Below are 27,791 nucleotides of genomic sequence, written 5' to 3'. Positions count from 1 at the left end.
CTGCTCAGTGGTTTTTTTCAATGAGCACTTGCACTGTGCATTTGAACTGAGAAGTATAATTTGAGTGTCCTTTCTTGGCAGAAAGTCATTCCCTTCTCAACATGCCACCTTGGCAGCCTTTGCAGCAGTGTACATTTCGGTGAGTAACCAACTCTGTTCAGTTTCATTTATACAAGACAAAAGTCAGAAAGTAATTTGCTGTATATTGTAAAATTATGTGTTGCCTGGATATCTTAGATGGATGGATGGATGTTTTTATCCTACTAATCTGAAAGCAAAATAAAACTACTGATAAAGCTGATTTTATTGTAGCTATTAAAGAATAAGGAAAAGATTCAACTGCTTCATATTCTTTTTTAAGAAGCAAACAAAAGTGTTATGTTAAAGTATGTTTAATGCCTCATATTATCCTCATATAAAATGCAGTGTTTATCTGTCTCACAGAGTGATACTTTAACTTACCAGTCAAATTAACTGTTATGTATGCTGCCTTTTCTTTGTTGCTATCTTCACTTGATTTGCTGCTTTTAAACTTGAGGTACTAAGGGCCATACCTTGATGTGATGTAGTTTGATTTCACCTCCAGAGATTTGCAGCATGGATGAAATGGCACAATCACTCCCAGAGGCCTTCAAGGTGTTACTGCAAAGTGAATAAAACCCATCAGTCACTAGCAGAGAATTGTGGGACATGCTGCAGCAATCACAGATGATTTTGCACTTCTGAGCAGTAACATTTCTTCAGTATGGCCCACAATGTCTGCACTATAGACAATTTACTTGAAGTTTAAAAAGTAATTCCATCACTTGTGCTGTAAAAGTCAGAGGCAAACAACAGTAACAACCAGTTAATGACATTAGATAATAGTATTGTGCATGTACTGGGAGCTTGTCAGTATTTATTCTGCCCAGAGAAAGGCCAGAATTTGGAATAACGCTGATGAACCACCTCCACTTAATTTTTGTAACCTCCCTGAAATTATGCCTCTCAGTTGAGAAATGGCTCTCTAAAGCATCTGGTGGCAGTTTTGTTGGAACAGGTTACTGCGTTCATCTGGCATGACATCTGGCTTCTGTATTTCACAAGTGGTGGCTCCTTAGTCACATTTATAGAACACTTAGGTGCTGATTGGGAACAGTACTGAGGCATAAAATACTTATCCTAATTGATGTCAATTAGCAACACTGCTTATGTTTCTGAAAATCCATTCCTTGTGATTTCAGATCTTTCTGAAGAAAGTGAGCAAATTTTAACAGGGCTGTAAAGTAAAATTAAATGGATTACTTGTAATATTACTGTGTACTAGTGATCTATATATAAAAGAATATATATATATTAGAATATATATTAGAATCCTCTTAGGTATATTTAAGTTTCTTCAACTGCTTCTTTATTTCTTTCTTTTTCAAGATGTACTTCAATTCTACATTAACAGACTCCTCAAAACTTCTTAAACCACTCTTGGTCTTTGCCTTTATCATCTGTGGAATTATATGTGGTCTGACTCGTATCACCCAGTATAAGAATCATCCAGTTGATGTTTACTGTGGCTTTCTCATAGGAGGAGGAATTGCTCTCTATTTGGTAAATATAATAGTCATGGTTAAGTTTAAAAAAATTAAACTTATAAGGCTGGAATAAGAGTACTGGTTATTTTTATGAAAACTTACCATCATGCTCATATGCCATAAGTATAAATAACGTCAATATGTGTTGAAAATGATGAATTAGGGATAATGACTTTAAAAGCAAAAAGGAAAAAGCAAATAAGTATTTCAATGTAAAGTTCCATAACAGTGCATAAAGCAGAATATAATCATCTGGCATTGTATACAGAAATGGTTCTGACTTTATGGGCTTTATTAAATACTTAAAAATACTCATCTCTTCTAATCCACACTTAAAAGCATAACACAAGAAAAATATTTGATTAATTGGTATTTGTTGCTGACCTGAGTTGATATTGACAGTGTCTGCTTTATGATCTAAAAAAATTATTGAATTAGTATGAGCAACTCATCTGTGTGAATTGCTGAATCTGCAGGGAATTAAAGGCAATATTATACACTTGTCATTCTTTGGAGTTCTCAGGGAAACCGTGCAGGGGAAAAAGGATGGTGAAATCAGGTTATTCCTATGCTTTTCCTATGTACTGTGTCAAAAGAGATGGAGCACCTTGGAAGGGTCCTGTAAGGAAGCATGTAGGTCATACCTGTCAGTAGGAAGTTCATCAAGCATTTACTTTTGCTTGCTGCTCTCAGTATGTCTCCAGCAGGAATTTGCTGCCCTGGCTGCTCAGAGAGCAACACAGGTGCCTGGGAGCAATCAGAGCTTCTGCTGACACCACTGCTTGAGTGTAGGCAGATGAACAGAAGAGGCTTAACAGGCAGTGGGATGGTTTTACCCCCAAGAAGTCAATGATGAATTTTACTATAATACTAAAATAAGTTCATTTCCTGACCCCCTTTTTCCTGTGATAACATAAGCTCAACTACCTGCAGATGGTCAGTGAAGGTGACCAGGGAAAAATGGCTTTCACAGTGGCAGAAGAAACAGCAGTCAGAATAATAACAGAAACCCCATGAGCTACTAAAGTCAGCCTCCATGATTGCACTGTGAGCAGAAAGGCACTCTGTTGAGAATATTATTTCAAATGATTCTCTGTTGTAGATCTACCTAAATGGAGCTGCTGTCCCCAGGTTTGATATATACAAACAAGTATACTTTGTTGTGTGAGATCACACAGCAGAGAGTATGTTTTCCTGTATACCCAGAGCTCAGTAAATCTGCCCTCAAAACTACACACCAATAGGAGGATGGGGAGGAGAAATAATGTGAAACTACAAATAATTCTGAAAGGAGTATAAAGAACGAGTAACTCAAGTGATTGAGTCAGATATTTGACCCTCTCACAGATTACCCTCAGTGGAGTCTTTTTAAAATGACAGCACTTTAGAGTGAGTCTACTGATTAGGAAAATGTTTTAGAAGTAAATCTTATTAAAGTTCTGCACAGCTTGGAAAGCAATTGATTTAAATTTGATAAACTTTTCTGTGATGTAGATATTATATTACATGGTTATTGTGCAGTAAAAAGAATCTGCAGACGGCAGAGAACAACTCAAGCTATAACAAGATTCAGTAAATCAGGGTGAATGGTAGTATAGTTGTAAAATAGCTTTGCCTAAGAGACTACAAACATCTATTTTACTATTTTTCTAGCAAAACATTATTTCTGTATCTGTATCTGTTGCTTGATAAAAAGAAAAAAGCTTGTGGAGGCTAAATCCTTACCTCAACTATTTATTGCCATGAATAATATGCCCTAGTGAGACTACTTCACATGTACCTAGAGGTACCAGATTGAGGACAGAGTCTGGGCTAAGTGAGGAAACAAACTAGTATGCTTACTTGCATACCTGTCAGTTTAGCTGGAGTAATTATGTCACTGAATTCTATTGAAAAGCAAAAGAATGCAATTACAGTACCTTAAAACGTGTCCTTTTTAACTTTCTTAACCGACTGTTGATGCTTCTGTCCAAATATCAGGGCATCTATGCTGTGGGGAACTTCTTACCAAGTGACGAGAATGTGTTTCACCCAAATTTTCACAGAGAACCTCTAAGGTCATTGACAGACCTCAGTCAAGATGCCAACAGAATCCTGCCAGGTAAAAATGGCAGCAGCAGTGATGGCATTGTCTCTCACCGTACAGAAAGTATCCTGAATAGAAACCACAGAGATTCAGGCTCTCTGACCAATCTCAAGAGAGCAAATGCTGATGTAGAAATAATAACACCACGAAGCCCAATGGGAAAGGAAAACATGGTTACTTTCAGCAACACTTTGCCAAGAGTCAACACACCATCCTTAGAAGATCCAGCAAGACGCAATGCAACAATACACGCATCAATGGATTCTGCCCGTTCCAAACAGCTGCTGTCCCAGTGGAAGAACAAGAATGAAAGTCGAAAATTGTCCCTGCAAGTGATAGAGACTGAATCTGGCCAGTCACCACCAAGGGCTATCGAAATGCGGTCAAGCTCAGAACCCTCCAGAGTGGGTGTAAATGGTGATCATCATGGCCCACCTAGCCAATACCTGAAAATCCAACCTGGCAATGTTCCAGGTTGTAACAACTCAGGTCTTACTGGCGGGCCAAGGGTCTCTATTCAGTCCCGTCCTGGCTCATCCCAGCTAGTACACATTCCTGAAGAGACTCAGGAGAATGTGAACACATCACCCAAAACTAGTTCAGCTAGAGCTAAATGGCTGAAAGCTGCTGAGAAGAGTGTTGCATGCAGGAGCAATAGCCAGCCAAGAATCATGCAAGTAATAGCCATGTCTAAGCAGCAAGGAGTGCTTCAGGGCAGTCCAAAGAGTTCGGAGGGAAGCACAGTGACCTGTACAGGAGCCATCAGATACAAAACCTTGACAGACCACGAGCCAAGTAGCATTGTTAGAGTTGAGGCCCATCCAGAAAATAACAGACCTGTAATTCAGATGCCATCAGAAGGTGAAGGAAGCGGGTCCTGGAAATGGAAAGGTCCTGAAAAAGTCACTCTTCGTCAAACATATGAGCTAAATGATCTTAACAGAGACTCTGAGAGCTGTGACTCCTTAAAAGACAGTTATGGGTCAGGTGACAGGAAAAGAAGCAACATAGATAACACTGAGCATCACCATCATGGAATCACTACGATAAGAGTCACACCAGTGGAGGGAAGTGAGATTGGCTCAGAGACTCTGTCCATTTCTTCTAGCCGGGACTCAACACTTCGAAGAAAAGGTAACATCATTTTAATCCCTGAGAGAGGGAGCAGTCCAGAGAACACCAGAAATATCTTCTATAAAGGCACATCCCCCACACGAGCGTACAAGGACTGACAGGAGACATATCAGCTGGTCCATGCCACCACAAAGTAAACATGTCTTGACACAGGTTCTGCTCCCTTTATTTTGAGCTGACATTTACCTTTATGTGCCAAATTATTGACCAGCAGCCCTGCATTGCTGATGTGCAATGGGCATGAGCCTGTGAAAAGCATGTGGTGAGGGGAAAAGCACAATGCCAGAACTAATGTGAAACATTTTCATGCAACTTGTTTCTTCAGATTCAAAACATTTATCTGAGGGTGATGATGTCAATTAAAAGAATGGTCTTGATCACAGACACTGTATTTCCTGAATGTGCCAACTTTTTATTTTATATTTGTGTCCAAAATTGACTGACTTTTTCACAGCAAAGGCTGTATCAGTGGTATATATTCACCTTTGCAGAATTTGCACCAAATCTTTAATACAGGATGGTGCTGATGATAACTTTACATGTTTTGAAAAATTGCATAATTATTAGACTCTGCAAACATGACATATTGATGTGCAGTTACTTTACAAGTAATATTGCTAATACTATGATGATGCTGGCTGCATTCATTTAGCGTAGGAAATATTTACAGCTTTGTTATAGTGGATCTGTCACATTCAAAGATTGCAAAGGTTTTGTGTAGTTCTTTAAGATGTCTACTGCAACAAAAATGTGTGGGTGACTTTCCATTAGAATGGAATTACTATCTATTTTGAATAGTTTTGCTGCTACTGCTCAACTTTTGTTTAAGAACAGGTGCTACTAATGAAGAGGCTGCTTCTTAGTGGGCTAACTTGTAGAATTGTTTTAAATTACATTTTTAAGGGGTCTTATCAAGTACTACAAGTGATTCAGATTTTACATTTTTAGACTTCTTATTCTGTCCTTCAGCAACCCTTCAATTTTTCTATTAGTTTTTAAACAAATAATGCAGGACACCAATAACTGCAAGGTGTGCAAATGTGAAAGGCGAGCTATGAGAAAATAAAAATAGATGGCAACTTTTCCTGACCAGCTTCCAAGGAGACAGGAATTATTATCATAGCTCACACTTAGAAGCAGTCATCCACCTCACTTGCTTAGTATGCCACAAGAACAATCACAATTTTCACCCCAATCACCATCACACAGGGGGGTTGTGCTTCGCTTTAAAGAATGGAATGCCTTGGTATTGCAGAATCACTGAACAAGTGTTGCATTGTGCCACTACTACAGTTCACCTCCCTTGAGACACCCTCCAGAGCCTTCTTAAGCATGATATTTTTCCCACCACTGCCACTTAAGAATATAAAAGCTCTCTTCACCTGAGAAAACATGAATTATTTTAGTAAACTGAGCTTTGGATATAATGAAAAAACTTGCCTGCTAAAAATCTCCATTGCCAAAAATTGTTGAAAGGATAAGCTCTGAAGGGAATAAGCATAGCATGTCCCAGAATGGGCCTGCTAGAAGAAATGCCTCATTTCATTTGGCTCTGACTTAAACCTTGAAGGAAGCCAGGGGCAGTGCTCACCCACTGCAGCTCTTCATTCTCTCTTAATTCTACCTGAAAGAGAGCTACTGTCAGATGCCTGGCAGCTCCCCTGCAAGCAGGGGAAGGGAATGGCTTAGCAGTCCTCTCACTGAAGAAGATCAGGTCTGTTCTCTTGCTTCTTGAGAGAAGTGTTTTGGTCTATGTCCTCTTCTCATTTAGGGCATCAGAGAACCAGATACATTCTCTATAGTCAGAACCTGTCTACAGACCCTACCCCACAGAACTCTAAGGAAAAGCCCACCCAACCCAAGTGGGAGGTAGAAGGAAGAATCATCCTGTTCAAGAAGATAAACAGCACAACACAAACATAGACCAAAAAAAACCAAAAAAATCCCCAACAACAACATAAAACCAAACAACAAAACAAAAACCCAAAAAAAAAGACCTCCAAACCAAAACAAAATCCCAAACCCAACCCCAAACCTAAGTAATTTCACAAGTATGAGGATGGTGTTTGTGAGTCAATGGAAAGCTTTACGTGTACTTCCCAGTTTAGAGGTGCTCCAGGCTTAGCTGAATGCTTGCTGTCAAGCCAACTGTGCCAAGCTATGCTTCCCTCACCTGCCCATCACCCAGTGCTGTGGAAGAGTGTCAGTCCTTAAGGAAATCACCACACTCTTTCTGTTATTGATACAAGATGACCCCATCACACTTAGGATGATTGGGAGAAATTATTCTGCAGGTTGCATGTAAGAAGCTACCCAGTAGGGTTGCAGCATATTGTGTATGTTAAAGGCACTGTATGTTGAAGACACACTTTAAGGCGCATCAGCTGGGAAAAATAATCATAGATACCAGGAGAAAAAGAAAAAAAAAGTAATTTTTTTAGAAATAGGTTCTCAGATGCTAGTATTTACAAGTCAGGATTTGTTTTTTTCTTTTCAAGAGGATGTATCTTTAGTCCTTGGTATTTAATATGAAATTTTGTACAAGATTCCTAGGAATTAAAAACACTTGGACTGTCATGGACAAAATCCTTTGGCTTTAGTTTAGTCTAGGTACAGGGTAAAGGAGGTAGGATTAGCTTTAAAGGAAAGGGTGAGACACAAACACTGTTGGCCTATCAGTGCAGGGAAATAAGATGCAATCATTTGTTAGTTTGTAAGTGCAGGGGAAAAGAACGTAAGTAGATGAACCTGGAATTAAAGGAAAATTGAAATGGAGAATAATGGCAATAAAGCAAAGATTAGAAAACGGTCCCTCTGGCAATTTAGCTGTTTTGGAAACAGCAGGATTCCTGGTGGGAGTGTTTGTTCTTTATTCCTTGGTTTTAGTCAGATATATATTGGCATATATGTTGCTTTTATTACTCTAAAACTTGCTGCACTATTTCAAGTGCAGTGTGATATTTTTCCTAAAGTTTCCTATTTCTTAAGAAAAGATTTTAAAGCTCTTGTGTAATCATTGAAATTATGTTCTATACATAAATATTGATATATTCTTTTTTACTCAAAGTGCCAAAGGCTACTGTTTTTAATAATGGCTTATCAAATTATATTACGTTAGAGAGCAGAAATGTAATAATATATACATTGGAACTCAGACCTCTGCATGTATATTTGATAAGGAGCCTTTTGTAAAATTACTCTTTGTTTACATTCCACTGGTACCTTAATTTAAAATTAATCAAATAAATCGACAGGTGACATCTTCTTAGTGTTCTGATTTTCTTACTTGCTAACAGGCACGATTTTCTTTGTTAGGCTGTGCTTTACTGAGAAAAGAAAATACTTAAAAATAAAATATGTTTTTAAATGAGAATTCTCTATATAAAGTATTGTGTTTAATAAAATGTTATGCCATGTTTTCAAATGGAAAATAATTTGTAAATTGCTATAAATGTATTTTGTTAAATAAGTACAGATCAATGCTACTGTGTGAGTTTATTGTGCTAACATCATGAAATAAAGATAAAATTCCTCATTGATGCTTGTTTATCTCTGTGGTGAAGCAGAGTCTCACTCCCCCCAAATTGATTAATTTACTTTTCATTATGTATCTCATGATGTGTAAAAGTGGTCATTAGTGAGAAACCTTGAGACCTTGCACAGTGGTAAGAATTTATAAGAAACAGTGTCCAAACAAACTTTTTCTCTAACCTAAAAACATTTTACAAAAAAAACTCCAAGTGAATTGGGATCTTCAAGCCATGTGAGGATGTGTCTGCTCAATCATTCTGCAGCACTTGTTGCATTGCTAAGCCCCTAATGCCCCTAAGCCACCTTGCTAGTTTTGGGTAGAGCTGCCAGACATGGTGAGGCCAGCCTTGGATTTGTGAATGAGGACAGGGCAGATGTCAGAGGCAAACCTGAGAGGACAGGCTCTCCTCAGTGGAAGAAGTTAGGATGCGGGAGTCAGCAGGTGTCATCATACACCCTTTGCTGGCAACAATGAAAGACCTTAGATGTCCCAGCACACTCTGACAAGCAGTGTTACCTAGAAGGCACGCAAGGTAGTGTGGTAAGCAAACAGCAAAGACTGTCTCCAAGCCTGTCTTGAGACACCCTGAAACAGCAACAGCAGGGCCCAGGTGCCTGGGGTGGAAGACACAGCTGTAGCTGAGACATGCACTGACATTGCCAATGGCCTAATTAAGGACCACAGGGAGTAGCATGCAATGCATGGCAGCGCAGCAAACTGACTCTGAGAGGCTTTCCCAAGTGTGCCTGGGCCTTTGTGCAAGTTTGAAGATGCAAAAGGGAAGAGTAAGCAGCACTGAAAGAATAAAATCATAATTTTTAAATTCGCATGTGATTTTTATCAAGCAGTGTAGGCAGCTAATTAGTAAAATCAGTGCTTTCTTAATTCCTCTTCAGTTATTCATCAAATAAATGAAGACTGGGACACTGCAACACAATTTTCTGCATATTAAGATACAAAATGTGCCCAGTTTACAAAGTCCTGAGCTCTTGTCATTGAGAAGAGTGAGGGACCAAAGGAACTGGTGAGAGTATATCTTAACCTGTGAAGTGAAACAGAAACTACATGGATACTTTATGATATTCAATTCCAAAATTTTTGAAGATTACAACAAGAGTCGCTAATCTAGCACTGGACATGCAGCTAACACAACCAAAATACTTCAGAACCTCTGAAGGAGCATATTACCAGTGAAGCTCACTGAGTGGAGTTGCAGCAAGGCTGGTGAGTTGGACAGTATCAGTTGTATGCCATAAAGCCATGCTAGACTACATAAAGTCTGTTGTTATAAAGGAAAACGTGTGGAGAGACACAGCAAGAGATCTGCTGCCATAGAAACAGAAGTAGCTGCTAGATGTGCTGCATCATTGCTACACTGAGGAAAAACCATGGATCAGCAGTATACCACAGACTGCATCTAACTTGCTTTGTTCAATCAGAATATAAAACCTGAAACAGATAAATGATGATCAATTATTTTTTATAACATAACGTAGCTGCACAGGTTTAGCATAGTTTCTATCAGGACTTAATAACTAGTGGAAAACTGGAGATGAAAAACTAAAAAATTAAGGAATAAATATAATTCAAAAGCTTTAATGTGATGTTCATAGTGCTTTGCATTCTCAGAAAAATGAAAAAAGATATAGTGCGTGATCATTCATTTCTTATCCAGACATTGCTCCTACAGCAGTTAAAGAGTGCTTTACTTTTGCAGTGTTTGTTCCTATTTGCTAACAAATGAAGCTGAAAGTCCATATTCCTAATCCATCTCTCCTATTCCAGTTGATACTTTCTTTTTCATAAGGAATCCAACTGCCAGAACCATCCACTACAAGAGTGCCCATTCCATCTTCTATTACACCCAGTCTTGCTGCAGCCTTGTAGAGACTTAACCAGCCTGTTTCACCTACAGTGCAACTGCTTTATGTGGAATCAGTGAACATTTTTAACAAATAAAAATAAGCTGCTGTCTAAATCACTGCAGAAACACGATTTTAAAGTTTACATTTAGAAAAAACTATAATAACACCAGCTAAAATGTGTTTCTCTGTAGTCAGTATCTCATTATTCATAACTCTCTTGAAAAGTGAAAATGCATTTCTGCTTTTAAATTATAGCAACATGGAGCTTTGGATTATCCAAAGAGAGTTTAGCACTGATATACAGCTGATAAATTGAATTCTGAGTCCACCTGATTCTCACTTCTTAAAAGATGGGACTGCATAAAACAAAGTTGTCGTATAATAAATTACAGGCAGAGATATAATATCTGTTATGTGTATTACATTTAGGGCACAAGGATGACATTTGGTAGATGCCATAATCTTCTGCAACTGTATTAATCTTTACTGAGTGCTGCCAGTTCCTGTTTGAATTCTGATGTTATCATCAAAAGAGGAAAAAAATTGTATGTTGGAAATTTATTCAGATTTTTCTCTCTTCCGTGAGACAAAAATAAAGTGCTCCATTTAAATGCACTCCTACATGGTTTTCACTGCATAATGGTACTCTGTGGCAGCAGCTTGCACAGTAATGGTGCTTTCTACTAAAAAGTATGAATTGACCTTATGCAAACTGCAGTAATTGTCTCCTGCATTAATGAAAAGATCCTTCCTTTTTCCAGAAGAGGAAATTCAATTGAATTGAGGTGCTATGAATCCAGAAATTCAGATATTTGCAATACTTATATGTCTCTGGTGCCAATACCATAGAGGAACCTATGAAAGCAGAAGCTTCTGGATATGAACATCACAGATCTCTCACTTAAGCAATAACGTGCTGAAAGTGCTTTATGTCTTTTTAGCATATACTTTCCAAATATGTATTTTTAGAACTTTCACTGAGCATCTAGTTGATTATGTTGTCCCTACTAAACACAAAGTTCAAATCTATGTCCTCTGCTACCAAGTGCCTGAAAGGAGTCTTAAGAAAAAAACACTTTCATTCAGGTTGACCTTGTTTTAACTCCTTGAGAGTGCTTAGTATATATATCAGAGTAACGAGCGCTTACTAAGAAGATGAGACAAAAGGACAGAAGATTTGCATATTGTTTCTTTTCAAACTGGGATGTACATCACCTTAAAAAAAATTAAAACCTAGTGGTTCTTGGGATAGTGAAGAGTCAGTTACAATAAACAAGAGCCTTTAGTGTTGCCATCTTATTGCAAATGTTCCATATCTTCTCAGTGATTTCTCATGTGCAGCGCCTCACAGCACTGACTCCTTCTTCTTCTCAGCACAGCCAGCAAACTCCAACTCTCCTTTCAACAACCTAACCCACTCTTATGTAGCACTTGTCTTCTTATTGGACACAGCTGTGGCCTGTTAAGGGCAGGCCTGTTCCTAAGCTTTGGTGATTAGTACAGCTGCAACTCCTCAGGTGTGAGATTCCCTTATGCACTATCTTTATTTTCTTAAATTCTATCCCTCCACGCTTTAGCTGTCATAGTGAATGATAAAAATTTCTGGAACTCTCTGTATTAGCTACCATAATCACTCAGTCTTTTCAGCATCTGAAGTCCACTGGAACCAAATCAATCTTGAGGAAATGTAAACTGTCAAGATTAAATAACCTTGTATGTTTGAAGACTAGCAGGAAATCTTCTAGCTGTTGCTACAATTTACAGCTCTGCCCAGATAAGCAATCATAATGTCAAAATATGGCTTACACATGGACACATTGATAGGCAGATTAAATTAATTCTAAACAATTTTTAAAAATAGAAAGAAATATTCCCTTGAAATTGCCAGAATTACGTTATAACCGCCAGTAATAAACCTATTGCACTATCCGTATTATGATTGTATAGAATTCATATTGTAGAATGTGGATTCAAATTGGCTGAGTGCAGCCCTGCCTGTCCTTGGTCCAGCATAAGTAGGCTGTGTGAGGCTTTGGGTTTTGAAAATTGTTAGCAGTAAGAGGCTGGGAAATGATAAAGCTGTAGGAGCAGTAGCAGCAGGGTCAGTGATTCACCAGCATGGACAAGAAAATGGACAGAATATGAACAAGAGGGGAAGACAATGAGTTATGGTACTGTGTATGCTTCCAATTCCCACCCCATCACACTTAGCTTTCAAAACAGGAATGTCTTCCAAAACAGATCAAATAATCAGCAATAACAAAGCCATCAAACCAAGCATTTGATGCTAATTATTAACCCACACCAACAAACAAAAGCAACAGCATTTCAGCTCTCCCCTTAGTGTAAAAATTCAAAACTGTGAAATGAGAAATGTTCTAGCTGGAACCTCACAAATGTCCTAACCCTACTTCTCACCGATCTGTCTTTCCTGCCTATCAAATTCAATTGACTGACAGGCAATTTTTATGAGCCTTTGGACTATGTAAGCTCCAGTAATTCCTTCTTTAAAAAGCTTTTCACTCCTGCTCACTGCAAGAGGTGAAAAAATGTGTCTGTGTGAAGAAAACAAGCAAATTTGGCAGAAAGGAATCCATCAACTGCTATTAGCACTACCCTTAGGTATGGCAGCTGGGATGAGCCAAAGGCCATAACTGGCAACTTTGTTATTGTTTTACCTCATCTCTCAAGAGATAGTGATGAGATCTTATTGGCCCAATTAACATCTAAGTCGTGTCAGACTATTTTAGATCAGATTGTCAAGATTGTTTGGACAGATGAAGATACAGAGCTAAAAATACTGAGAATGACACACTTTATGACATGAATTGGCCATTCCTTTAAGGAAGAGAAGGATTATTTCTCTCTCCCTTTTTCCCTAGCAACCGTGAAAATTTTGGGTTCTTTTTCATTTCTAGAAGAGCCCTGATTTCAGGATTGCCAGAAATTAGACGCATCTGCTTGTAGCCAAGGCATCTTCTGAATTGCACGGGAATTCAGTTAAAGCTTCTTAGACCCTATGTCTTATTATGGAAATTATTTCAGCTAAAAGGAAGTTACAAAGCCTGAAGTATGGGAAGGCTTTCATCACTCCATGGAGTGCTCATATTATAATCCATCCCTAGGAGAGAACTTGCTTGACAAATACTATAAATGGGAGCCTCTACAAGAGGATACATAATTATTTATCTGCTGATAGATTCTCACAGATCATCTTTCCTATGCAGCTTGAGTAAAAGACATAATCAGAAAGTCCTTGATCTGTTAATGGGCTAATAGCACTCTAAATCCAAACTACTGTGAAAAACACTGACAGTTTTAAAATACTATTTTACTTTTTTTTTCTTTTCCAGTGAAGTAGTATCACTGAACTCTATGCATCATATTGATATTGCACTGAGAGTGTTGTAGTTTGTTTGTGTGGTTTTAATAATTTTTCACTCAATTAATGTTTAGCAGAGTTATTTTCATTCCCCTTAAATTCAGCCTAAGTTCTCAAGCAATACTTTTTGTCAAGGTGGTTGGCCAGTGTCTCAGGGTTAAAAGGAATAAACATTAGCTACTTAAATGAGTATACAGAATTTCTTACCAACTGCTACATTAGTTCTTTAAGTCAGAGTCATTTTGTGTCAAAAGGACAAACAAGTAATATTGAAGGAAAAAGGAAAAAAGAACCCTGAAACCTCCAACAATAATCCCATTATACAATCATTGCTGGAGACTCCAAACCAAGAATGTCAGCCAGTCACATTCCTAACAGAGACTGAAGAAATTCCTAGGCAAGGCACTCAGGTGACTATTTAAGTACATGCCATTAAACAGAACCTAGAAGTGGAAACAGATACAACCTCCACAGCTTCTTTACTTCTCTCCAGACAATTTGCAGAGAGAGGAGGTGACTAGTGCTGAAGAGGAATGAGAGAGGTATTCCTCCTTTTCAGCCAGACCAATTATTTTATAGTCACTGTGCTACTGAGAGTTTGGGGCCTGCTGTGGTTGTAGATCTGAAAAATCAGAATAACATATCTCTAGTGCAGAAAGAGGTAATGATTTTCAAAAAATTCAAAAATGCATGAATGTCTAACAACCTGCATCCTCAAAATCTTCCACGGAATCCATGGGGAGAGGTAGCTGCAAAGTAATAAAAATTTTAACCATATAAGATGGTCACATTTATTTTTATATTTATGGACATTTTTTGGAACAGTCTAGGGTTTAGGGGCTTTACCATTTTGCCATGAAATGAAATATATAAAATAAAATTAAAATGAGCCCTCCATGACAGATCTCTGAAGCATAATGATGCTAAAAATAAAATGTTACCAGGGAAACTGAATGGAACTGAAATTAGTGATACGGCCTGATCTAAAGCCACTGAAATAAAATGAGAACAGGATCAAATTACACTGAAGAAAATAAATCAAAAGTAAAGCAGTTCTTCAACAGCAAAAGCTTTACTCTGATATTATCTCTGGTTAAACCAAAACCAATATAAGACTCCTAGAATGGTTTTTTCAATGGTCTGATTGTCCTCATGCAAGGCTTTGTGTGTGTGTGTGTGCAAAACAACAACTGAGCACCAGTAGCCTAGAAGGGGTCTGCAGCCTGCACTGCAATGGTTTCTTCCTCAGCATAAGAGCTCATAACTTGAGTCAGCTTTACATAACTAAAACTTCATTTGTTCTATATCACATGTCAGCAACTCTTCCATCTTATGTTTTTAAACTCTTACAAGAGAAAGTTAAAAGGTGGAAAATTATTAAAGATACATTTCATTAAGAGTTTAGATACTCTAATTTCAGCAGACATACACATTTGTAAGGAACATAGAGTCACCTACCACTCCAAACTTCTCTATTTCTGAAAATGTTAGTCTACTGCTATAAAATGGCCAAATAGCTATTTTCAGACAGAAGACATTACTTCAGGACTAAATTGTTTACTGAGAAGTACAATGACTCCAGACTTGACATCTCCATCCTACATTTGTTAATTTTATCATCAAACTCGAGCTTATTTCCTCACTTCACCCACAGCTTCACAGTGGTATTGGTATAATATGTCTCTGCCACAATATCCTCTCTTACCCAGTGATGGCAGGAAGGCTCCCTGTTTGTACTATTGCTCCTCAACTAAAAAAATCTTAATCATTATGTCCTCCTTCAAAAGAGCAAAAGATTAATTCTCACCAGAGCAACTACCTGGCAGCTGAGCATTATTTTATCTAAAATATTATTAATGGGTTTTTTTTTCTGAAATGGGACAGTCTCACAATATAGGTGATAATCAGTGATTTTTAATGGCTATTCATTTTACTCATTTTTGGTTCTTGGTTCAGATTTCAGCTGAACAACATAGGTCCACGACACTACCTTTCTTTCATGTGACTTCTATCCTTTAAGTTATATGCTGAAGCCAAGGAAAGAGTGGCCTTGATGGCAGACACCAAAGTCTGCCATTGTCACAAGGAAAGTTAATATGCCATCTTCACTTCAAGGCATATTAAAAAAGAAAATGCACACCTTGGGTTTTGATGGTTTTTGACATGTAAATGAGTATAGCAGTGACACTTCTATGTTTTATTTATAAGACATAAACAGAATTAATCTTGAGAGTTATTCTGAAGCATTTTGTTGAAGTAGGCGGTCTACTATCATGCTGTAGAGCAGAGAATAGTAACATTTACCTTAAAAAGTTCACTTGGAATGGCATCAGGACTAAAATAGCAAACCTCTGGCTCGAATTATTCCATTAACAGCTCATTTGTTGCTTCAGTATGAACTGAGTTAATTTCTCTAGTAAAAACTTCTTAGAAAAGCAGTGGTCAGAGAAGAAGAATTGATTCAAAATGCATACATTCCCAGTTGTAGTTTAGAGTTCACATGTTTGCTACCTTTCTTGTTACTCATTTATTATTATTTTTAGGTATTATTTTATATATATAATCTCCATTATTTCAAACCTGACCTCTGTTTAAATGATGTTCAAGCATCTTGCAGACTTCTACTACCCTAAATGCAAGTGCAGCTGCTGAATATGTCAACGAAGCCAAATGGCAGCAGCTGTCCAGATTCCACTCTGGAAAGGTGGCTTATGAGAAAAAAGGAGGAAATCCCATGATACCCAGGTTTTATTCTCCAAATGTTTTTGTAAAATCCTACAGTGCAGTATAGTGGCAAAAGAAGGCTTACTGAACCTGATAAAAGCAGATTTCTGGCTGAGATCAAAGCAAAAGTATAGTCAGAGTTGGAGTAGCTTTGCCTCTACCAACAAGCTCACCTGATGATGAAAGTATCTCTTGTATGTTCACAAAATCTGAGGAAAAAGAGCTGATTTCTAAATCAAACTGGACAGTTTGAGAAAGGCATTGGTTTCTCACTGAAAAATGCTTTCTAGGTAGCACTGTAGCAGCAACCTGGCTGGTGGCAGGACAGACAGATGGCTGCACATCCACCTGCAGGACTGAAATAATTATATCACCAAGGATTTCTGAGTTACAAACAACAGCACAATGCAAAAACAGCAAATAAAATGTACCCTCCTACAATTGTACCAACATTTTTTCTGGATGCTTTGATTGAAATGTAAGCCTAGCAATAAAGCACCCCCAGTGATTGTGATTACCAGCTGGCTATTACCAGAGACAGGCATGACAGCATTCCTGTAAATCCAGGACTCACCACTCCTCAGCATTCTCAATTTTGTAACTCAGTAAAAGAAAGCCTATGAAACTCTTTTCTTTGCCATCAGCTATGGCTGCTGCACTCCACACACATCTAATGTATCATATTCAGATTTCCTGACATCCCTCAAGTTCTTTGATAATAATTTAGTTTAAATAATCCTGTGTGCTTGTGTATCTTGTAATTGGGACTGACTGGAGCTTCAAAGGGAAAATAAAAAGTGCTACAAGAATCAGTACTAGAATGGCTTGATGGAAAAAAATATCTCAGGATATGGAAGACCAAGCAGAAATATCAACACAATTATGTAAGAAAAATCTCAACTGCTTGACAGTTCATGGTTCAGAGCATTCTCAAACAACACCTTTGTGGCCTGTTGCAAACTGGGTTTAGTGCAGCCATGTTAAAGGACTGTGATTTCCTAAACCAGAGCCATCTTTAACAAGTGTCTGATTTGAACTCACAAAAACATTTACTCTGCAATTTTCTTACATTTTTTATGCAATTTATTATCATCTACAATTTGGTCATGGATAAAACCTTTCTTCTTCAAAGCGTACAGCTCTACTGCTCATCCATTTTTGCTATTCTCTTCTAAGAAAACTTCAGCTGCCACTATGAATACATTAAGGCTTCATAAAACATCTGTCCTTAAATGTCTCATCACACCTCTCCATAGACAAGGATGGCATAAAGCCATATTTGTGGTTTTGTTCTTTACATCCAAGTCAGTTCCAGATTCACAAATTCATACAGACATTTTGTGATAAATCTGATGAATCTTGTTACTCTTGCAATAACTTCCACTTCAAAGTGCAATTGCAAGGCACCCAAAAGAGAGAAACTAGAAAAAGTAGCAAAGCAGACATTTTATTTCTGCTTGTTTCCTAATGGCTAGAAATGCAGACTTCTTTAGGTTTGCATCAAAATATTAATGTTAACTTCCCTTTTATATTTCCAGATGAGACCTTGTTTACAGATTCTCCTGCAGAAAGCCTCTAAAAGGCAAGTTGGGAAGCACAAAACCCTGAAAGACTGACTTTTATGACTCATTTGAAGCAGTAACACAACATTAAAAGCAGCTGAGTGCCTGAAAAATTAAAGATTTACAAGAAAATTACTACAACCAGTTACTGTTTAAAAGGCAAAGACTGATCAAAGCATAAACTAGATTAAAAGCAAATATAATCTGTCAATTTCTATAATTGCTAACATATAAAACTTATACATATTGAAGAAACAGAGCAAGTTTTGCTACAAAATCAAAACAAATCTTTCTAAATCTTGTCTATATTTCCCTATTAGGGATTTTTTTTCCAAATGAGACAGATTTGACAGGAATCCATTCAGTTCTATTAGGAAAACATTAATGTGCCTGAAAATCTCAAAGAGAAACTATCCTAATCACAAATTTATAGCACATGTCACTTGTTCCAAACATCCTTCTAAAATAAACCAACTAATAACTTCATTGTTCATGACAATGTGTCAACAAAATTACACTTAATAACAGAGAATAACACAGACTGCACTGTGGGGGAATGCATGTGAATTCACCATCAGGAGGATGTGGTGCATGCCCACCACAGGCCTTATCCCAACCACAATGTAGGACAACCTAAGATTCAGCTTTAACCTTTCTGACATCCCTAATGAAGTAAACCTAGAAATAAGGGGAGGGGACAGAAAAGGAAAATGGGGTTTTGGGGTTACCCACAGATCCTTAAAATTGGATGGAAGGTAGGGAAGGTAATGAACACAAAATCCTCCAGTCTCCTGCTCAGATCCAGTACTTAGACTGCTAAAAGCAGGAATTTCCAAACGTATTTGCAGCAACCCTGTAGGCATCTTTGTATAAAGAAAACAAAACAAACAAAACAAACAAAAAAAAGGGTTACAAAGAGAACATACAAAGATATGCTGATTTAATGTTCTTACAGAAGTAACCTTCTAGTAACCTTCTACCTTGCTCTAGCTGACATAATCACTATTAGCTATTGTCAGTGCAGAATACTGATTTAATGTGGGATAACATGTCCTGCACCAATGTTATTTATGCCCTCTTTCTTCCTTTTAATTTTTTTGAAGATGTTTCAGAATTGATGGCACATGGCAATAATTTAATGAGACTCTTAGAATTTTCATCATAGGTTTGTACCTTAAAGTCACATCTGTCATAGGACTAATTTCTGCTGTTATAACTATAAAACTCAACATTTATCATCTTTTAACTGATCTTACTTATGATTAAAATGGTTTCTAACTGTAATTAGATAACAATAAAAATACATTATGTGTTTTCACAATGGATTGATTGAAATCACATTTGCTTTGTCCTCTACATAGCAGAAAAACCAAAGTAAGACATCAGTCTCTTACAACTGCTTAAAAGGTTTCTGTCCTGGACTTTTACTTGTCTGTCCATCTATTCCATCTTCATGGCCACTAGGTTCATCCTAACACCTTGCTTATGCTGGTAATGCTAATTACAAGAGTCAGAACCATAATTTCCAGAACACTGTTGTCAGATTGGTTGTCATTCAAGACAAGGAACCAGCCATGATTTAGAGTTCCCACTTCCTAGCAAAATATTCCCACGCCATAATGTGAGAATAAAGAATTCTGTCTCTTTCTCTTCAGTATATTACATTTCTTCTTGCTTTCCAACAGTTAATGTCACACTTAATTCACTCAAAACTTCAGAAAATACTATTCTAAACACTTCTCTTTTTTGCAAAAAAATTAATAAATTTTAACTCATGCTGGTCACCTACATTATGTATTACAAAAAACTCCCAAGACAACAATTTTAATATATTGCAGTGGGGAAGAGATGGGGAGGTTCACTGAAGAATTTTTTTATCATTTTCTTGGGGTAATTTCTTGTGTTCCTCCTTTACAGTTAGAATAACACGTATTCTGTTTAGTTCTAAATAAAACATGCAGTAAGGTGAGATATTTCTTTGGCAGACCAGAAGGCTAATTTATGCATGAAATGCAATTTATAAAGCTGTTTAAGCACTTCCAGAAGCTCACATAGTTTCCATAATATGGAATTCTCAACCATGAAGGACAGGCTAGGGCCCACATACAGGTATAAACAGGATACTGTGACATGATATACAAAGGTAGTCAGGCATAAACCAGAAAATGATTCATAGATAGAATTTTCTTCCATCAGTAGTAAAACTCTGAGTAGCTTCAGTTAAAGCAGCATGTCTGGAAAATCAGGACCAGAAGAGTTTTGCACATCATTTAGACACATCTCCCTGCTGATTTTTGCCTTGTAAAATGAAAGTGCAGGTCTGATTTGAGCATTTTGAACTGCTGTAGTCTGTTGTCCACTCTCCTTTATCAGAGCATGAGAGTTAATCACATGTGGTCATTAAGCTACAGCATGTCACCTAAAATTAAGAATTTACACAGTTGACAAGAAACCATAGTGCCCAAGATGGAGGCGCTGATAACCAATATTCAGCTGTAAGGTGATTTACATTTTTAAAAAATCCAATGATAACTTTTTCTATGCCACCAATGTTCCATGTATTGCCAAAATGAAGAAGTAATAATAATTACAATACACAGACTCTAAACAGCTATGAAAGTTTCTCCTTTTCCTACACTTTGTACAGGTCCTTTCACTGGCTTTTGTGGCTTCCACAAAAGCCACCAAATGTCACTAACACAGATTTTGTATAAAATTTTCACAAATGACTGCAAAAATTATGTTAGAAAACCAGATACAAAGTCTGTGGGAACATCAAAACTTTCAGTACTTTGATTTCCTCTCCAAAAATTAGCATTCAAAATTGTGTCCAGTACTTTGTGCATGCAGTTATTTAGCACCCTGTCATATGAAACCTGAGCTTTGCTGATAGAGATCTTTAATACCTTCTCTTCAGCCTTCCACAGTAGGAGCTCACTTACAACTGCGGTCTTTCCTGCAAACAATAATCTAAAAGCACAAGGCTGACAGCTCGGTAAGAGTAGGTGCCTGTCATAGGCAATGACAGATAGTCATCCATCCACCCATCTATAATGACAGAGCCTAAAATTATTATTTTTTAAAATCATTTGCTGTTGTTAAAATGTCTTACAGAGAAGGAAACATAATTTTAAGAAACCGTTAATGTTTAGAGCAAATTAAAACAGAATTCTTTACAGTACACAACTTTTCTCAAATTCATTTGAAAAGCAAGATCTGCAAGAAAACAGACATTTTCTCTTCTGCTTTTGTGAGCCTGAAATGTGTTTTTCCTTCTCCATAACCACAGGAGTGATCAGACCTAAAGTAATATTTTATGAGGTTGGCCTGTCTAAAGAACATTGATTATTTCCATCAAAGTCACTGTGAAAAGGTACATGTAATTAACAGCCAAGCTACTCAACATCAGTATTAAGCTACAGTGGTTTTGCTTTGATTCTTTGCCCATAAAAGAACTAACAGGGGGCCTCCAGCAGGAGCCAAAGGGCACAGGATCATCCTAATAACATAAAAATATTTCTAAACTAAGAAGATGTGCTGTCTTCAGTCTAGTTGTCACAGACAAAGTATCTGATGCTAAAATATAATTGTGTTTGGGATGTAAAACACTCTCTTTAACACAATGGATGGAGCAGCTCCAAAATTCTCTCTGTGAAGGGAATAAAAATTCTGATTGTGATTTTAATAACATTTCTTTTTAGAAGAAGTAGGAGCAGAATGAATAAGATAAGCCCAGTCTTAGGAGCAAGGTTGAAGAGGAGAGTACTTGGGCACTTAAAAGCCAAGGTGTTAATCTCAGTTCTCTAGGAAAAAAATACTGCCCTAAAAAGCCACCAATCTATCAATGATTTCAATTGCCACTGCTATCTTTCAACACAGTTTCACCAGCTATATATGTAAAGAATGTTATATGTAATATGTAATATAAATAAAAAGTGGAGAGGGCAATTTAGATATATCAGAAAGATGAAATTCCACAACATTTAGGCCAGCTAAAAGTCCTGAAGCCTTATTTTTCATTAACAGACACATATAATACATACTAGGATGCATAAGCTAATATGGAGATGCTGATTTTGATCAGAATAGAAGAAAAACCATTACTATCTTTTAGTCTATAATTAAAAATAAAATTTGAGGCTTCTGCAAATACTAGCAAATGCTCTGTGGGTGTGGGTGTGGGTGTATATTACCCTCGGTGCCTTAAGTCAGGAATAAATGCACATTTAAACTAACCATAAATGGGATTGTAGCAATGACACTCCTATTTCAGTGTACTACCTTGCCATAAGATGGCCATGACTATACTACACTTCTCTGTGTGGTAGAATGATAATATTATTTTACATTTCAGTACCATTAATGCTGTTTAAATACTGATACAACTTTGTACCAAAGCTCTGATAACATAGTTAAATATCTGGAAGTGGGCTTCTAAGCTGAGTCTAGTTTCCCAGCAAAGAAGACTCTCCACATTTTCAGACCCAGGTTTTTGGCTGTGAGGCCAAAATTGTAAAGCACAAATGCCATGCAGACACCCAGCCTCTATTTAAATATCCAGCTTGGATTCATGGTGCAAGTAAAGGTATTACATTTTAGCTACCAATTCTCATGAAGCATAATTTAATTTTCAAGAGCACTGGTTGCTTACATCTTCTATTGAATTTTATGAAAGCATTAAATAATACTTAGTTATTTTTTAGATACCTGAATTTGCATTAATTTCAATAATAAAGAACATCAGCTAAGAACAACAAAAAAAGGATTATATGAGTTGGGAAAGATCAAACAAAGAAAGATTAGAATTATTTTAAAAGATTTAAGTATTACAGCACCTTCCTAGCGCTTAGCAAATGCATAATGATTCTAATTCCCTGCTCAAGGAACCACATAGCCTAAAGTCATGGCAGATTTGCTTTTCACAGTCGGCTGTCCCAACAAGTTCTGATGAATTAAGAAAATCTCTCTGTGCTGTTTCTTAGAAGAAGGTACCTATGGGGCAGCTGTGAGGGTCCAGGGAACTGGGAGTGAGAGATTTATGCTAATAAAATCTCACTTTAATCTTTAACACCCTTAAGTGAGGATTTACATGAAATCCTCTCCTTAATGTTCTAATTCTAAGCCAGGAGGAACAATTTCTGATCCATGGTGTCCATGACACAAATTTAATCCACTTGGAGATCAGGATTCATCACACCTACAAAACATTAACCATGTTGTGTTGTGAAACAGCAAAACTTTCATTAAATAGCATTCTTTGGCAGAAAATTTGACATCAGTCTGTCTGGGATCCTTTAAGGTCTTATACTAGTTTAGTCTATTTTGAAGATACCCTATTGAAAATACAGCCAATGGAGCCTGATGAATTGCTGATCTAGAATACCTTCTGTTATTCCACAAAGACAAAAAAGCACTTCTTGAAGAAATCATCTCCTTGTCACAACCAATGCAGCATTAGCATGGCATAGTGCCCAAGGGAGCTGTGAGAAATGAGTCTGGAGGAGACTGCCAGAACTCAGCATTGCCACATAAACTGAGCACTGAACCTCAGAAACATAAAAAATTTCTGAAGCAGAACACATTTGGTATATTTGTCGCTTTCTTGTCCTACTTCACACAACCAATCCCCTATAAAATGTTTACGTGCTCAAGTCATGCTTAAGCAAGAGTTGGAAGCTTCACTTTTCTTAGAAGTACCATAATTTGAAACAAGTTATGAAAAAATTATGACAGCTGATGAACTTCATGAATTAAACTAGCAGAGACTTTAGAGCTGATTTGTGGATGGCCTTCCATAAGTAGGTGAGTTGCAGGCCACAGTATCTAGCATGCAATACACACGAAGAATACATTTATAATTCTGGCTCTTTTGTTTCCACTAGGAAGGATCTAAAAACTAAACTAGCAATTCCAGCAGTTACCCAGAAGAGAACACTGCAGGCAGTACCATGAGAAAAAGGGTTGCCTCACAGTACATGTCAAAGGTCTCCAGGACCCAGTCTGTGCCTCAGATAAGAGATACAGCAGTAGCTCATCTAGCAAATAGCTACAGTGAAAGCCTAGAGGAACTGCTCCTGTACTGCCCAAGTTGCCTGCTAAGTGCAGTCAGCTTGTATCTCATGTGCATGGGACTGCCACAGGGCCCTGCTCTCCTGTGACCTGCTGACAAGGCCCCCAGGGCTCTCAGTCTGTCAGGGTCTCCTGCTGCAGGATGCTTGCTAATCCATACAGGTATGTGTCACCTTTGGGGTCCTATCTCTACCAGATCACCCTACACTTTCTCAGCTGACAGGACAATGCAAGTTTTTACAGTGGGGAATTCTCAGCCCCTGAGCTAAAACATGATAGATGGGAGATTGTCCTTCTCCCCTTGAACAATGCCAGAAATCTGTGGAGATCAAGAGCCCAGCCAGCAATCCCATTAGGTGACATCCCCTTGTTGCTCAGCCCCTGTTTGCTGGTGTGTCTGATGAGGTGCACTGATCATGGACATTGTTGACCTGGAGACACTTCTGGCATTACAACTGAAGTGCCTCAGTAGTTATTTTAGAGGACATTTACTCATATGAGCAAAATCATGGCATGTAGGGCCACCCCTGCTGTCTGCTGAAGAGAATATTACCTATCATCCCTCTATTACTTTGAATATGTCAAGTGTTTTTTGTGTTCAGCATAGACACAATCTGTCCAAGACAGATCAGCACTGTGTCAATGTGAAAGCTTTGACAGAAGTTTTCATAATCATATTTTGGTGACTAAACTGCTGCAAAGATCAATAAAATAGTGGGTCTGCTCAGATTCCTGAAATAATTCAAGATATGGTAAAGGTCCTGTATTGTCTCCTTTTTTTTTTAATTAAACTGCAGTAAACAAATCTAGTATTGATTGGCTCAGAAATAGATATAAGAGTGAAGTCTGTAGTGCAGGAAGATGAGAAGTGTTTGACTAGATATTTTCAATTAAAAATATGGCATTTTCAGAGCTACAACATTTTGTGACAAAGAAACACTAACTGATTTCTTGATTAAGTGAAGTGGAAAAATATCTATGGGTATCCAAATAGTTTATGCTACTTTTTCAAAACACAGAAAATACTATTTTTGGTTAGAATTTCTTTTTTATGTCTGTACATATAAACTTAGCATATAAACTGAGGATAAGAAATAAATTTAGTATTTCAAAGTCATTTCAATTAGATGTTTCAAGTTCCCTGACTGCATTTTTCCACAATATAAGTTCATTAATGTTTTAAAGGGTCCATATTTCATTATGGGAAAGAAGATATTTAAATAGTGAATATTTATAGGGATAGAAAAAACAATTTCCTGCCCTGCTGCAAAGAAACAGGTTTTATTAAAAATTGCTTGGCTTTCTTTAAACCATATACAAAATTATGCTTTTATTCACTCTAATTAATTAGAGTGAATAAAATAGATAAGAACTCTATCTCCACAATCATGACTTTTGTGGCATAAATGTTATATGCAGGGGAGAAAATTGTCACACAAAATCACTTCATTTCCAGCAGGTAAGTTGCCTGTAGAGTATCTTATACACAAAAAGCCTTTTAAATTGCTTGTCTTTTGTACTTCTGTAAAATGCACAATCACTGGGGAAAAAAACAAGCTGAGAGAGATAATGACAGGCAGGCTAAGCGTACAGTAACTGGCAGGAAAATTTCTTTTCCAAGTCCAACATATTTGGCAGGCAGGTCTATGGAACACACGTATTAGCTGGCATTTATATTGGAAATCAGAAGAATGTTCTGGTAACAAGTACAATCTTTTACATTCTGTCAGACTCATATTTATTTTCTTCAGCCCAATCATCCATTTCTCACTTTCTGTTATTATATCCTGAGCCCCAGCTAGAGACCCAGCTGGTAGACATAGCAATGTTAAAGCCAGGTAGAAACACTAATGAAAGAGCTGAAAATGACAACAGCATCCAAAATCACATAAGTTCATTAGTGAAGAAAAAGCATGGCTGAATTTTAAAATCCTTCCTGGTTCATTGACTAACATGAGAAATATAGATTTTAGAAAAAAAAAGCCAAATCCCTGCTATCCATAGGTTAATACTTAACCAGCCCAAAGTTCTCAGCAGGAATTTTCCCACATGATGGTAATGAGCTCTATTAAAAACTTGGTGGATTAACTACATGATTTTTAATCATGTCATATCTGTCCAAATCCATACAGTAATTTAATTTGTGTCCAACATGATATTTTCTCCCTCCAAATCAAGCCTTTTTCCTCCAAATAATTTTTCTTTGATCTTTTAACAACCATTAAAAAAAGATTCCCATACTGGAGTCTCCCACCACTGTCTGCACTTGACAGTGTGCCACCCACAGAGTTTTGTGCAAGTGTTAAGCCTACAGTATTCATAAGCTCTCTAAACTGTGATTCAGAATATGTTCTACAGCAGATGTTTTTCCTTGCCTCTGCTTTCATATTTAGTAAGATTTTAAAAAAATTAAAAATCAGCATATATTAAAAATAAAGATGATAGAAATATAATTGCAGCCAGCTGAAGACTGGAAGGAAAACCTCAATTCAAGGACATCTAAACAATCAGCATCCAGGTCTAAGCCCAGCTGCTAAGAAGTGAGATCATCTTTCAGCCCCCCATTTTTACTTCCACTGAAATGATTAAGAGGGTGAGAGCTGTTTGACACACACCTTCTCTGTTTGCATTGCTCCAGTCTTTTCGTGTGTGTATACAATGAGTGAACTTCTGTGGACAAATCAAATAATCAAAGATAGCCCAGTCTGTTCTGTGTGTTCAGTAACACACATGAGCATTTGAATTACTAGATGGGGACAGAGAGGCACCTGCTGTGCCCTTGTGTGAAAACAATTTGTTCATCTTTTTTAAATGTTGAACTTTAGAGTTGTAAGGTTTTTCCACTGAACTCACAAATGTTCAAAGACTAATGCACTTATTGCACACACTTCAGCATTCTTGAGTAAACATGGTCACAGTGCATATATCACTTTGGTGGAGGGGAAGGCTTTGAGCAAATCAGCCAGATTCTGCTGCAGGGTAAGCTTAAGATCTAAGACTCAAATCCACATTAAAATGTATCAGAATACGGTATACATATGTCACTATTTTACTTTCCCACAGTTTCATATCTTTGTTTAGTTAATGTTAAGCTATATACTGAACTCATGCAACCGATCCTGAATTTAATAGATAAATTCAAAACCTCATGATACCACACCCAGTGCTGATATAAACAGTTGCAATTAATTAATAACAGATGTAGGAAGTCAGTCAAAATAAATTTCTCTCACTCTGCTTTCACTACCACTCTTTATAAACAAAGATATAAAAACTTCAACACCGGAATTAGCGTTATTCCTTATTTGACTGTGTGTTTTTTACTGAGGAACAAACAGATCTAGAGAGTTAAAATGTAAATAACTACAAAACAATCCTTACTTTGCTCTTGAAATCCTAATTTTAAAGTCACCCTTATATTCAGGTACACCCAATGTGAAGCAGAAGCATTAAGACTTCATTGGTTGTGAACACAATACCTCTGTTATGAGAATAATTTCACCAACATCCTCTCATACACACTTCACATCCAGATTGAATGTTAGTTTGAATGGAATTACAAACCCAAGAAAAATAAAAATTTACCTTTTAACTTTTGATTTTGTTTTGGTTCTGTTCAGTTTTGTTTGTTTGTTGTGGTTTGGGGTTTTTCCCTATTTCTTTTTAATTTCTTTCACACACACTCAGGAGCTTGGAAGAAAAAAAAAATGCATGCTTATTTCTACCATAAAATCTGAGTTTATGAAAGCTTGAGATTTAAGAATAAAAAATATTCGGGGATGTTTCCATGCATCTTGCTCAATGTAAATGCTGTTTCACATCCTATTATGTAACATTCAGGAGAGACACAGGTGAAATAAACAAACATC

The 27,791-nt window shown here is 37.2% G+C and overlaps 1 protein-coding gene across 1 annotated transcript in view; it reads left to right on the top strand.

Annotated features, from left to right (window-relative positions):
• The window catches only part of PLPPR4 (phospholipid phosphatase related 4), a 31,148-nt gene extending 22,821 nt beyond the window's left edge, over positions 1 to 8,327 (top strand). Inside the window, exons 5-7 of the mRNA XM_036387467.2 lie at positions 82 to 139; positions 1,411 to 1,584; positions 3,549 to 8,327. Of these exons, the coding sequence (XP_036243360.1) occupies positions 82 to 139; positions 1,411 to 1,584; positions 3,549 to 4,886 (1,570 nt within the window). The 3' untranslated portion in view covers positions 4,887 to 8,327. The remainder of the gene's footprint in view (positions 1 to 81; positions 140 to 1,410; positions 1,585 to 3,548) is intronic.
• Positions 8,328 to 27,791: the final 19,464 nt, after the last annotated feature.

Source organism: Molothrus ater, chromosome 9, assembly GCF_012460135.2.
Source record: "Molothrus ater isolate BHLD 08-10-18 breed brown headed cowbird chromosome 9, BPBGC_Mater_1.1, whole genome shotgun sequence".
NCBI lineage: Eukaryota > Metazoa > Chordata > Aves > Passeriformes > Icteridae > Molothrus > Molothrus ater.
The sequence above is the reverse complement of the archived record's forward strand: the minus strand, read 5'-3'. Positions and strand labels throughout refer to the sequence as shown.